General features: G+C 51.1%; 3 protein-coding genes across 3 annotated transcripts; 2 read left to right on the top strand and 1 right to left on the bottom strand.

The window, feature by feature from the left end:
• The first annotated feature begins 1252 nt into the window (after positions 1-1252).
• On the top strand, positions 1253-2893 carry LOC128267514 (trafficking protein particle complex subunit 12). The gene is made up of 3 exons (XM_053004364.1): positions 1253-1381; positions 1442-2408; positions 2472-2893. The coding sequence occupies exons 1-3, from the start codon at positions 1303-1305 to the stop codon at positions 2848-2850; spliced, it is 1425 nt and encodes a 474-aa protein (XP_052860324.1). The 5' UTR covers positions 1253-1302; the 3' UTR covers positions 2851-2893.
• A 160-nt stretch (positions 2894-3053) lies between these two features.
• Positions 3054-4514, top strand: LOC128267628 (protein 60A-like). The gene is made up of 2 exons (XM_053004514.1): positions 3054-3327; positions 3398-4514. Exons 1-2 carry the CDS (start codon positions 3119-3121, stop codon positions 4512-4514), a joined length of 1326 nt encoding a protein of 441 aa, XP_052860474.1. The 5' UTR covers positions 3054-3118.
• A 2051-nt stretch (positions 4515-6565) lies between these two features.
• On the bottom strand, positions 6566-12202 carry LOC128268181 (uncharacterized). The gene is given in 4 exon segments (XM_053005208.1): positions 6566-7150; positions 7217-7478; positions 7480-7844; positions 12176-12202. Coding segments are annotated over 4 exon segments (1218 nt in total). The 5' UTR covers positions 12182-12202.
• Between the last annotated feature and the right edge of the window lie 1646 nt (positions 12203-13848).

Here is a 13848-nt window from a genome sequence, read left to right as displayed (position 1 = left end):
ATACCGCCCAGTGGACCCAGTGGTTTTGGTACGGGGAACCACAAAGGAGGGCCACGATCCACAAATCCCCATTAATCCGAGGCAGTTTTTGGCTACATTTTCCAAAAAATGTCGCATTTTCCGAAAACCAAACACACACTGGGTGCGCCTGTGTGTGAGAGACGGAACGAACGAAAACAACCAACACGACGACGACGGAGTGACGTCTGTTGTTGCGATGCTGAAAACAAATGCGATTATAAGGCGATTCCGTACTCACTCGACTACGAAGCGATGCAGAGAGCGGACGCGCGTTCCTGCCGTGGCCGCCGTGGGGCCCGTATCACCGTTACTCGCGTGGGGTGGCCTCAACTCCGCCGCAGCGCGTCCCGCGTCGTGTCGTTGCCGCTGCCACCGCCTGTCGAGGCGCGAAAAATCTGAGACCACGATTCGGCACCGTTCTCGGATTAACGCCACCAGATGGATTTACGTGCTGCCCACCACCATCGCCAGAGCCGCGCGCGGGAAACGCAGCGAAAATCGGGAGCGCGCGCGCCAATTTGTTGTGATCTCCGCAAGCCACACTACGCAACACAGAACGCCAGAAGCTTGTCGCCACCGCTAGCGCATGGAAAATGATGCACAGCCGATTTTGGCAGGAAAAACACACTGTCCGCGCTGTACTCCAGTGAATCGGTATTCCGGATCGGTTGCACCTCACTTTGGCACCGAAAGTGTGTGGCCAAACATGACGTAAAGTGTAGCGCGGAACGAAAACGGGCGGCGAAGAAAAATTCACTGCGACTGTCCCGCGTTCGCCATTTGCATTTTCTCCTGAACTGAACCGCCTGCGAACCCGTTGCTGCCGCGCGCTTGGAGTCCAATTAGGTGAGAAAGAGCGCCGAGAGAGCGAGAGCGTACGTGTTTACAAACGGCGGATCGATGAATCGACAAAGCGACAGAGAGGGAGAGAGAAAAGAAGAAAAGAGAACGCAACGCGCACACGTCACTCGAAGTAGTTCGGCACACGGGCCACTGGGGGCGCTGTGTGTGACACGCTTTGAAAAAATTCCGTTTCGTAAATGTTCCTAATGATTGCAGAAGAAGCACCTGAGCCAAAATCCATCCACGCAGAATGCAGGAGTTTAAAGATGGTTCCAACGGAACGCAGAGACAGACTTCGCTGAATTTGGAGCATATTGGCGTTGCTCTGTTTTACCACCTGAAAAATGGCTGATGGCGCTGTCATCCGAAGTGTCAGCTGTCGAGATTGCAAAAAAAGGGAAAAGTATCGTGTTTTTTCCTCGAAGACGATTGTCCAAAATGTCCAGCGGAACGGAACCAAACATCAGCAAATATTTCGCCAATGATCCGCCCAGCTGCTTCGATAGTCTTACCGTTGGTGCGTCCCGTCCCGTGTATTCGAGAGTGGCCACTTTAGATGGTTGTTTCTTTGTTCCAGGCGACCGATCCAAGAGGGACGCGACTGTGTCGGAGCCGTACCTTTCGTACGACTATCTGGTGCAAAGTTCCATGGCCGCGAAACCACACACGAATGTGCCGGATAACTTGCGCGACCTTTGGGAACCGCCGAGGATCGTGCCCGGAGTGCCACCTTCCAATCTTACCATGCCCGGAGTGAGTGTTGCCACCGATCTGACTGATCCGGTTCAGGAAGCCGTTGGGTTGCTGATCGATACGAACGAGGCACAGCAGCGGAAACTGCTGCTGCCTGACAACGTTACACAGGACGAACGAGGACTGCGCGAGCTCATAGAGAATGGTTGTTTCCGTTCGGCCGTTAACCTGACCGCCCGTTTGCTCACGATCAAACAGCAGGGCTTCGGCCACGCAGGGCACCCGGTGAAGCACAGTCCCAATTCGTTGCAGTTGTGGTTCACCCGGCTGGCACTGCTGATAAAGCTCGGCCAGTACGAGATCGCCCGCGTAGAGGCGGAACCGTTCGGATCGCTCAGCAATCCGGACGTTTTCTACGAGTTCTATCACCCGGACATGCACAGCGAGCGGAAGGGATCGATGGCTCCGTTCTCTTTCCGCCTGCTGCTGGCCGAGCTTCCCATCTACCTCGGTGCGCCCCGCGTGGCTCTCGATCGGCTCACGGAGCTGTTGGCGATCGTCAATCAAATCAAAGTATACTTCGATCGTGCCGGTGCTCCGCACGCCAAAGAGGCCCATGAGCTGTGGTCGTCGAGGGAAACCCGTGTGTTACATTCCATCATCAACTGTTCGCTGGCTGTAAAGGATTTTGGCTTGGCCGAGCAGCTTCTGAACCGTCTGCTGCAGGACCAGACAATCTTGCTGATCTCACGACGCACCCTTATCTCGGCCTGGGGCCGTATCCGTTTGCAGTGTGGTGATATTGTAGGAGCGGAGAAAAAGTTTGCAGAAGCCCGGCGGCTAAAGGAAGAGTAGGTGACCCTGATCGTGTCCTTCAGGGCTCAAATAACGTGGGCTTGTGCTTTTGCTTTTAGTAAATGTTCAGAAGTGCCCGATCTCATCGACCGTGGGCTGCTGGCGGTTGCCCAGAACGACTTCCAGAGTGCTTTCGAGCTGTTCCAAAAGGCGTCCGTCGAGGCTCCGACCAACACGATGCTACACAACAATATGGGCGTCTGCTTGCTGTACTCGGGCAAGCTGAAGGAAGCGATCGCGCTGTACGAGGCAGCGATCCAGCGCAATCCGAAACCCTGCCTGAACGAGTCCTTGTTGGTGAACTTGTCGACCCTGTACGAGCTGGAATCGAACAACGCGAAAGAGAAGAAAATCAACCTGCTAAAGTTGGTCAACCGGCACCGGGCCGATCTTACTGTCGGGCTCGATGTGTGCCTGAAACTGCAGACGATCGTTTAGAACAATGTTCTTTTACCTCCGAGGCAAATATAGCAATAACATTAAGGTAGCAAGGTGTTTGGTGCTTTTCTTGTTTGAACAGACAGAAAGGTTCCAGACAAAACTACGGCGCAGGTACAATAGGGCGCAGTCTGTCCGTCATGTAAGATTCTACCCAACTCGGTCGTTCTTTTTAGTTCGTTCTAAAGAGATTACTATAAAAACTAACGCTCCGATAGGAAAAGTTCAGTTTCCTTTTGGGCGAACTTCAAGCAGCACTCTGGAACGAATGGCGCCAACCGTGTACTGTGTCGTCATTTTGCTTACGGGCATAACACTGGTGCATTCTTCCGGATTCTACACTGACAACGGTGTTGACCAGACCGTCCGCGAGAAGAGTGCCTCACCGCACGAACAGGAGGAGATCGAGCACGAATTACTCGAACTGCTTGGGCTTCCCGACCGGCCAAACAAAACGCACGTACATCCGTCCCTCAGGTTAGTAGCGTTTTGCCTTTGGATGTGTACTCCGGAACCTCTTCTTAAATGTTTTGTGTTTGGCCACCAGGAAATCAGCACCACAGTTTCTGCTCAACATCTACCACAAATTCGACGAGGAAAGTAATGACGTTCCGCGAAGACGAAAGCGATCCGCAGCCATCGGCGGTAGCAACCTTTTCACGATCGCGGACGAACGAGCCATCGGTGAGAGTGACATCATAAGGTCGTTTCTCAACAAGGCCGACCGACATTTGCCGAAAATACGCCACCATCACCGTCGGCTGTGGTTCGACACGACGGAAATTACGGCCGGCACCGACAACCAGCTGTTGTACGCCAGTTTGCGAATCTACAAAAATCGGAGCGCTATCCGGCCGCTGGATGTACTCACTCGCGGCAGGCAGATTATCGTGCGCGTTTCACTGATAAGGGGCTACGATGCGGCACAGGAGCGGCACCGCTTGGAATACGTTGCGGATCACTCCGTACCGTACAACTACGAAGGATGGGTTGAGATAAACGCCACGAAGGCACTACACCGGTGGGTTGTGGACCGGGTCGGCAACAAGGGCGTCTTCGTGGAGGTCTACTACGCGGAGAGTTCGCATTTGGTAGTACTACCTCACGAAGTCGGGTTGATTTTATCCAACAAATTTGGTCTCTATCAACCGTTTCTGGTGGGCTACTGGAAAGGACCGGAGGTTCTGCAGCAGACGGTACACGCTGCTGGGAATGGTGAAAATCCTGCTGGCGGTGGTCGACGTTCGAAACGGAGCCTTAAGCACAAGAGTGCCCCCAAGCGAACTGCGCGTCCTTTAGCCCACGATCTATTCCGGCAATGGCCCAGTGGGCCTCGTGCTCTTAAAAGACAAGGCTGCCAGATACACACACTGTACGTGAGTTTTCGGCAGCTCAACTGGCACGATTGGATCATCGCCCCGGATGGATTCGGCGCGTTCTTCTGCTACGGGGAGTGCAACTTCCCGCTTAACGCACATATGAACGCGACGAACCATGCGCTGATCCAAACGCTGGTGCATCTGATTCGTCCGAACCGCGTACCGAAACCGTGCTGTGCTCCGACGAAACTGAACCCCATTTCGGTGCTGTATCACATCGATGATGCGAACATCAATCTGAAAAAGTATAAAAATATGGTAGTGAAACGATGTGGCTGTCTGTGACGTGAGGCGAATTAGGACGAATAAAGTTTCAAACTTTAAAATACACACGGAAGGATCAACTCGCGTAAGTCGATTAACTTATTTTTTTTTAATTTCTTTATTATCGTTTCATTTTCGTCGAAAGAAGGTTTGTTTCGGTATTCTGTTGTCAATCTACAACCGATTTTTAATCTTACCTTTTTGGTTTGATAGCGTTTTTCGGAGCGAAATCTTTCACAAAACGCCATGAAGTCAGTTTATAAACGAATACGCATATATTTCTGAACGTTGTACGATCCAAAATGCAGATGCAAAAGCTAACGATGAGTAAATCAACAAAAAACTTGCTCAAAATCCCTCGTGGTCGAGAGTGAAGCATTAATCGATCGGAGATTGGTATTTGCTGAAGACGCACCGGTGATGTGTGCCAATATTTTTCGTCCTGACATTTTCACTCGTTATTAACCTATTGAAAAATAACCGCAATATTGTACACAACCCTGCAGTTTCTGTTTTGCAAGCTTTACTCGAAACATAGCTATCGTCTTAAAACAGTTTAAGTAGTAATCCTCATCACAGATCAAAGCTAGGTGCGTGATCGTAAAGCACAGGCACATTGCTGATCCTATTAGCCGGACTAGGAAGTGGAAAAGATATCGTTCAGAAAATATCTGGTTTGCTTGCTAATCAAGCGGTTTAGAATGTAGTCGTAACTTTCTTACACCTATATTGTAATCGAATAATGTTTAAAGCAAACAAAAGTACACTTATTTACCAGCCAAAGCTCACAGTTTTCGTGCATTCCAACAAGCAAGCAAACGGAATGGGCCATTCTGCGGTTTAAAATGTACAATACTTTCTTAGGGTGGAAAAGGTCTTAAGAGTCTGGTAACGAGTCATTTTGGAGTTCAAAGAAAGGTGAATGTATTATTTAGCTTCATGGTTGGTTTTCAGATACTTATAGTTAGTAATTCGTTACTCTCTTGATTGAGCCCATTACATGGATGCGCCGTGTGCGGTGTGCGTCTAACGATTGTATTTTCTCATCACCTTGTCGCTAGCGTGGTATTGATCACAGAGTAGAGTTACTTTTTAGTGCCAGTTACGTTGCAACAGGAAGCTCCACCCCGCGTTTGCGCACCCAAACACCCGCCATTGCGCAAACTTTACGATGAAACTCCGCGCACAACAAACTGCGCACTTACATCTTAAATTCTAGTCCACAGTACGTTTGTCCCCGTTTGTCGCCAGGCGTATTTACAATGCGCTGCGAAGGGTTTCCTTAAGCCTTAATGCACTAATTGAGGAAATGAAGCGGAAAAGATGGAATTTGTTGGAAAAAAGGGTCGCACCGGAGGATCGGGATGAAAGTAGGTCACATTTACAATCTATCGAGTGCGCGAGTAAAAGAGCGTAGGGCGGTTGGATCCGCCATACGCAACGCAATAATTTATTGTCACTCCCGAAGGATAACAAGATGAACTACCTTGAGTAACGCGAATTACAGAAACTGAACATCACACGGATCCATGATCGGTGAGTAAGATTATCAACGCATCTTTGAGTCTGATATGCTCGTATCGTAACGTCGAACGATTCTTTGGATTAGTTTGATGTTTGTGGGCAGGACCACCGTCACCGCGCGCGATGGCCAAGAGCGGCTAAAACTGGCACAGAAGTGTTGCGTGAGCGAGAGTTGCGGTGTTAGCTCTGCTTAAAACATTTTTCTGAAACCGATTAGTTGTATCCTTCTTTATGTTTCATTGAAACTATGCACCACCGAGAGCTAAAGCCATTGTCGTACGCCACCATCGTCGTCGTCGGTAACAATCCGAAGGAAATCCCAAAGGCAAAACGAAACGCTGGCGGGGGCCCAAGGAGAGTTTCTGCACTAACCACAGTTTAGTTCCACAGCCACAGGGTTTCTAGTCGCGGGTCACACTGCACACGCATTACGTTTCAATATTGAACAGCTTCCTGAACCCCGACACCATCGTCTTATTGGCCAGCGTGGTGGCGATGGTCGTGGTCGCCTGGATTGTGGCAACCTCGGTCGGGGCCAGGAGCAACCCTCACGTCCGTACGTACTTGTACACCACCAGAAACACCAGAAAGCTAACCATCACTAGGACACACGCGGTCACGACCTTCGCGAACGTGTTCAGGCCCGATTCGTTCGGGTTGAGCGGCCGGGACGAGCTCTGCTCGGCCGAGTTGCGCCGCTTGGTGGCCAGCCCACGGGCCAACGCCGGAAACGCGAGCGATTGGGTGAAGGTCAACTTGTGTAGCGACTCACTCAGTGAGTAGGGGCCCACGGAACCGCGGGCCGCTGCCCGCAGCAGCGCGTACTCCAGATCGAGCGCATCGAACAGTGACAGCCGGGCCGTCATCGTCGAGCCTCGCCGTTGGTCCAGATCGGGATTGTCTTTGTCACGCTCCGGTCGCAGCCACGGGTCGGAGGATCTGTGGAGTGAAGCGAAGCAGTAACACACATTCTGATGCTTCCTTTGACATGAGCGGCGCAAGTACCTTTGTGGATGTTGTCCCAGGTTAGCTACCGCTACGGAAGTCAGGGACGACGTGGTGCTGGAGCTGGCCGTGCAGAGTTGGTTGCTGGTGGTGGGCCCGTTGAACTCCGTGTTGTCCTCCAGCGAGCTCTGGAATGGATGGGTAGAGGTTGCCCTGTGATTGTCGCAAATGGCGGACAAGCTGGCCAGGCTCACTTGGTCCGGCGATGTGGGGGCACGTAGCGCGAAGATCCGCGCGTGGTCCGGGTGCAGCAACGAGGTCGACGGGCGTCTGGTGGCCCGGTCCACCGAGGGTGTCGGTGAGCCGGCCGTAGGCGATGCACTTGGTGAGATGGCGTTCGACACGACCAGCGGGTGGCACGGCATCGCGATCGGAGAAGGCGACGCCTGCACGGAATCGATCCCACTGTCGCCCGCCTGCAGGTGATCGACAAACAGCGAGTTCCGTCGATCGTTCATTTGTTGCTGAAACGGAAAGTGGGGACGTTTTTACGGACGTTCTTCCCGGCACCTGATACGCGGTCGTTACCTGATCGTCCGCCACGATGGGAAAGACGAAACTTTGGCCATCGGCTTCACCGCGCGGTGAGTCTTGGCTTGGCCACACCTGCAGGAGTGGCAGCGAGCAGGCCGGCAGCTTCGGCGGACTATCGCTGCTGCTGGTGCTGGTCGAGGCCCTCATGCCGCCCGGTGGCTGCTGGAAGGCCTTTCGTCCTAGTTTTGTAGGACTTTCGCAGCCGCCGGACTCCTCGGAGGAGGTTGGCGGTTTGGTTGTGGTGCGCCAGAATCGTTTTAAGCGCAGCTCGCGACGTTTCTCTTGTTGCTGGTGGGAATGGAATCGGAATTGATAGAAAGTAAGTTAGACACCGAGTCAAGTATCAATCCTGAAAGGTATTCCATTTCTAAACTTCAATTTTACTTCAAACCGACAAAATAGTTCTGAAACCAATCGACGGAATCGAAGTACGGCTGCCCGAACTCCCGGAACGCAGGCGAACATGCAACGAGTAACGAATAAAACGGAACGATAGAACCGATTGGTCGTGTCGATGGGGCAATATTTGTTGGAAAACTATTAATTTCCTATTGGGAGTTGTCGGAAGGCGGAAGTTCTCATTGCCATGGCCTCATCTTGCTGCGCTGCTGCTGGTGCGACGTCAGCACGGGCGAGAACAGGGACAAAGGAAACTAAGGACCCACCAAAGGCGCAATGCTGTTGCACCGATTGCTGCGGCCCGGCCGCCGACGCCGACGCCGCCGCCATTTGCATAAAGTATTAAATTTAATTAATATTGAATGCAATGTCGTCCTTACTTCCTTCCCGTGGGTATTATCTCGTGTGCAGCGCATCGTCCGAGTGTGGTGGCCATCCACCGCATTCTAGCGCATTCGTCGGCCGGTGCAATGCGGTCGAGTTGGTCCTGCACCTGCACGCTACTTAAGGGGCAAACGCTGCATTCGGACTATGCGGACGTTGCCGCCGTAGGCCGTGGTCCAACAGTTGGTAACCGGATTGGTAAACATTGATGGGAACGTTTTCGAGACAGGGAATCCCGATGGTTGGTAATTTGCTTCACTCTATTCATCGTGGCGTCGAATGGGACCTAAGTTTTAGTTTATGTGGAACCATGTGTCAAATTGTGATCATTTTACTTTACCGTGCCACCCATCAAGAGGGGAGCGCTTTTTTTCGCCGGCTCCAAACATGGCCCCTCCATGTGGGGTGCATTGCGGCATGAATAAAACATTTGCGTAAAGTTTTTCTAGTGCCTCTTTGGCAACGATTTGGCCCCGCGGGAGGCCACCGCCGAACATCGTGCCAGTGCGCGGCGCTGATGAATTATGAATTGCCTCACTAACGAACCAACGGAGAGCGCATGAAATGCAGCTATTTCGAGCACCACTTCAGATGATACTGCGCCAATTGGGACGGCTCCGTGGATGCCGTCTTTTTATGCCCTGTCCCCTGTCCATGGAACACATGTGAAGCGCGAAGAATGGGACATTTTCCGCCTTCGCACCGCAATTTTAAAATATGGTCCCCTGTCGAAAGTAATGTATTTAAGAAGAAAAGCAATTTCTAAGTCTACCAAAACCATTTCGGTGGAGGCATCTGTCTTTTTGACCGTTCATTCGACGCCCGTTACTGAGAAATGTCGAATTTACGAACTGCAAAATTCATCCCACCAAGGTTGCAAATGTCCGCTAATTTTATCATCCTCCCCCCTTTGTAGCTTGATTGACGGTGTTGAATCCTCGCTCTCGGAATCCTCGTGCAGTCATTCCACAATTCCCCAATCGAACATTTCGCCATCAGATACGCCGAAAGTCCTGCCACTGTTGTCTTGGGGTGTTAAAAAAAGACGATCCACCACTCCAACCGCCTGGAGGGTGGACGTGCTGGCTGTCAAATTGTCGGCCCCGGCCGCCGGTCCGGATTTGGAGTGAAAGTGAAAATATGTGTCGCTTGGGAAATTAATTCCGGTAAGCGGAAGCCTTCCGAGGATTATCACGATTATTTGCACTTAATTCGATCGCTTTGGCCGGGCCGTGCAGTGGCGTGAAATGTGACGAGGGTATGAAAGACCGCTCGTTATGGTTCCTGGCGGTGGTTTCCTTTCTGGGGTCCCAAGAGCGATTTTCTTTATCAAGCGTTTTGGTCGAATATTGACACATGGCGAAAGTATGTTCAACGTCCTACAGCATTCGTGAATCGAGTCCACCTTTGATTGATTTTCAACAACTCTCTTTAACCTTTGTCAACCCCCGGCTGAACGGTGAGGTCGATCAGTTGGCATCATAAAGTACACACCGCAACGGAATGCAACCCACGTGCAAACTCGAACCCACCAAAACCCAACCCAACCCAATCGGGGCAGGATAGCTGGCGCCACCGACCGACACCGGCACATTATAGCCGGCGTTAATGAGAGGTCGTTGAAAGTTATGCCACGCTGTGCAACTAGATTCCGGTGTCGTTCCGTGTTCCCCGTGGCGAAATTAAAGCGAGACCTAATCATTGGGATAATAGGATAATGATGGGCGGATATAATTTGTGCACATTCGAGCCGCGCTTGCGTTTAATCGTTTCAATTGCAAATTCATTTACATAATTACTGCAGCCAATAGGGATTAGAGGCGAACGCAGGCTGTATCTCGTTAGTTCTGCACTTGTTGAAACCGGTCGAGCAAAAAAAAGGAGCCACTCGGGGCTTATTGTGGTTGGCCACAAAAGCACTCAGCAACGTCTCAGCATTACTAGAGGGGACACCATCGTCGTATTGCGATATGCGCATTTTCGTGAATGATGATGCCCTCGGTACGTTCCTTCCTCATTCCGCCATATTCTGATGCCGTTTTCGGTGCATTAAAAATTAATAGTAAAGTCGGTTCTCTTCTCAAACACTTCTCGTCTACTGCCAGGACAGAAAGGAGACCATTTTGGACTCATGTCACGTGTCTAAGGACGTGCTGGCTTACGGGCTTTCGCTGGCGGCTTCAATCAATCTCTTCGATCCGGTTGAGCGTTTCGGACGCTCTTTTCCGTTATTTTCAACATCATCCCCACCTGGGTCGGAGCATCCGGTGGGCTTCCGTCCGGATCCGCCAGTGCAGTGCTGTTTCGTCTACTACATGAATTAATTACGAATTATTCCTCGCCAGCCAGCCAGCCAGCCAGCCAGCCAGCCGTCGTCCCTGGCGTCATCGCCGTCGTCACGACTGAACGCTAATGATGATTGAGTTTTGTGAAAATTCAATCACTTCGCCACTACCATCATCGTCGCCATCATCAGAAAGCGGTTCGCCTTCAGTTCCGTTAGTTAGTTTCCCCAAAGTGCACAACAACTCCTAAAAGGGGAACAACGGGAACAGAGGGAAGGCCCTTCAGCAGAACTTTTCCACAGAAGGAAGGAGCATACGCTCCCCGGGCAAAACACGGTGTGGCGTTATGCACCGCTTCCGGTTGTCATTTCCGACCGGGTGTTGTTCCGTTATGCGGGCCTCCGATTAAAATTGTGATCCTTTGTTGCAGGGCCGGTGTTTTCGTTCTGTCCAGCACCACAATTCTTTCTTCGAACGATGACTGTGATGATGATGATAATGAGGGTTGTGTGACATTCGCCAGTCCGTCCTGGGATTGCGAGCCGCGTAATTTGCGCTTCCGGAGCGAACAGCCATTTGCGATTATTTTGTAATTTTATTTCCATCAACGGCAGGCCTCGGCAGGTTTGTGGAGTGTTGTTAATCAGGGCACACATTGCCCGCTGACCAGGGCCCGCCGATCGTAACGCCGTGACATTCGCGTATTACCGTAGACGGAAGTCCACCAAGGTCGCTGTAGATTGCCGAGATTTGTTACCAATTTCTTTGACGGAACAACGGTTATAAGACAGTGCAAGATCGGTTCTGGCAGTTTTCAGGAGCATAACTTAAAATTTTAGCGAATACTTCACGCGAACGGCCCGGAAACAGGGATCCGACTCCGGGATCCGGTGGCAGTGGCTTCTGAATTATTTATCTAGTTTTCTCGCAACTGTTCACTTAGGCGAGTGAGACGGCTGCCTCCGGAAAGAGACTAGCATTCCTCGGGACGACACAGCCAGGGCAGGAACACGGGGCTCAGCGTTCCGCATTCCGCCGTCAAGACGAGGGTGGAATGCGCGTTCATATTTCATTCCAAGGTGGTTTCCGCGCCCGTCTCGTGCTCTTCCTTGGGGCCTCCACCACAGACCGCCGAGTGCGCCGAGAGGTTAGTTTGTGGGGACCACGGTAAAGTTTCGCTAAAGATTGCACTCACTTCATGGTGGCCACCCGGTGATAATGATGTTGCCCGGGCGCCGGGCGGGTAACAAACAAAATCAGTGTGCGGTCAGTGCAGAATGGGGCGTATCCAGAGTTTTTGTTAATTTAGTTTCGCCGAGATTTCGCCGAGACGTGGCCTGGTAACTTTTTCGCTTCCGGCTCCGGGGGAAACTCGTGCACCAAACTGTGTGTCAGAAAGTGTGCCACGAAAACAGGATGTCATGATAAATGCGGCGGTCTTCGAGATCGGCCCCGACAAGTTGGCAGGTTGGAAAGGTCAAACTATCGGGCGGCGGCATCGAGCTGTTTTTCGCACTGGGAAAGGAAAGAAAATATTGTTACCCAACTCACCTGCATCCTGTTGCTGTCGTCGGCTCTCGGTCGGCTCAACCAATGTTTTCATCCCCAAAAGCAGTTCTATGATGTTTGCCACGCCAGCAACGAGAAGCTTGACTCCTTCGGCACAGCCACCTGTTTCTGGTATACGGGAAAGAGAAATATGAAAACTTGGCGCATAAAAGATGGCAATAAACGATAGACATATTTCAAAATAACCCCAAGGGATGGTTATTTATTCACGGAACAATTGTGCAGAGAAGCGGAATATAGATTCATTGGCAGGAGGGTCACAAACTGCTTCCCGGAGCTGGTGTCAATTCAAATCAACCGATTGAGTTTTTTTTATGGCACGTTAAATGCGCTTTAAACAGGATTGCTCAAGGTTTGATGGAAAGTAGTTTATAAGTTACACACGATAAAAGTGGAACGACGGTAATTACGATAGTGAAGCTTATTAGAAACACTTCACTTCTTCTCAATCCGCGGTGAATTTTATCCGAAATCAGTACGGAAGTTCGTGTACTGTTTCGAAACGCAGCAGGCGTCGATCGACTTGTGCCAGTGTTGAGGTGAGCCCGTGGGACCGTAAAATTTGTGATCAACGTTTCGAATTTATTTTGTTTCGAATCGGAAATTGTGTCGTTGTGTTGCGCTCGAAAAAGGAGAAGCAAATCACGGTTTTCTGATTCGTACAAAATGGTGGAAGTGGCACACGATCCGTGAAAGTTTTGCTATCCTGAAGCCCCAACGCATGTTGTTGATCTCAAAGACAGAAAGCGTGGTGCAATCGGTTAAGTGTTTGTGATCTTCGAGGGTCGGTTTGGCCGTTATCCGTTCCCAAACATCACAGGGTAAGTCAACGATTGTTTACTTAATTTTCCCAAAACCGAGTTCTGAGTGTCGAATATAGTTGCCACTAAACTTCGCTATTCGAAAAATCTAAATCAATTTAAAATGCATATTCTAAGCCATGGGGTTTCCCTTATGCATAAAAACTGAGATAACAAAATGCCGTTTTCGGTACAAAACAACGAAACAAATATTCCTGCAACATACTTCCTGCTGGTAGTTTTATGCATACATTCCCCCGTTTTACGGTCTCGTGGTGGTGTTTTGTTGGAGGGCGCACCGAACAGATGTTTCCCGTCGATGGGCCGCCCGTTTTTCGGGGGTCTCGGGACCTCGGGTATGCACAGGAACCGGAAACGGGGCTGAGTGATTTATGAAAATATTTAGTGGATATCAAGTGGCAAACATCAAGTGCAGTGCCATTGAGCAACTGCAACTGGCGCAAGAAGCCCGGCGAGAGAAGACAGGGAGAGAGAGAACGGTGGCACACCGGGGCTGGCCGAAATTGCGGAACATGCCGTGCCGCAACCGCACGGACGCACGGTCGATCTCGATCGTGACACTCCGGCCTATGTCCTGTGGCCGCTGGGCCGCGCGGAGCAGGATATTGAATTTTGGCTTCGCCGGTTTTCCAAATCAATATTGGCGCTGAAAAGCGGTTGGCTGTTATTTCTGGCCGTGCCGTGTAGTGTTTTTGCGCCAGGGACCGGTTGCCGCAAACCGGAAAGAAGGCACGTCAGCTTTCGATATATGCACCGCACGAGCTCTGCCGGGGCCGATGATGACGCTGCAGTTGCATGCATGCACTAAGGCTGCCAGCAGGCTGGCCAACCAGG

Source organism: Anopheles cruzii, chromosome 2 (assembly GCF_943734635.1).
Source record: "Anopheles cruzii chromosome 2, idAnoCruzAS_RS32_06, whole genome shotgun sequence".
NCBI classification, from domain to species: domain Eukaryota; kingdom Metazoa; phylum Arthropoda; class Insecta; order Diptera; family Culicidae; genus Anopheles; species Anopheles cruzii.
Note: the sequence above shows the minus strand (reverse complement) of the source record. Positions and strands in the feature narration are given on the sequence as shown.

Excerpts from the sequence above, each read along its gene's own strand:
- LOC128267628 (XM_053004514.1), top strand. The coding sequence starts at position 3,119 with ATGGCGCCAACCGTGTACTGTGTCGTCATTTTGCTTACGGGCATAACA. Across the intron at positions 3,328-3,397 it reads CACGTACATCCGTCCCTCAG|GAAATCAGCACCACAGTTTC; the intron begins GTTAGTAGCGTT and ends TTTGGCCACCAG.
- LOC128267514 (XM_053004364.1), top strand. The coding sequence starts at position 1,303 with ATGTCCAGCGGAACGGAACCAAACATCAGCAAATATTTCGCCAATGAT. Across the intron at positions 1,382-1,441 it reads CTTCGATAGTCTTACCGTTG|GCGACCGATCCAAGAGGGAC; the intron begins GTGCGTCCCGTC and ends TCTTTGTTCCAG. Across the intron at positions 2,409-2,471 it reads GCCCGGCGGCTAAAGGAAGA|TAAATGTTCAGAAGTGCCCG; the intron begins GTAGGTGACCCT and ends TTTTGCTTTTAG.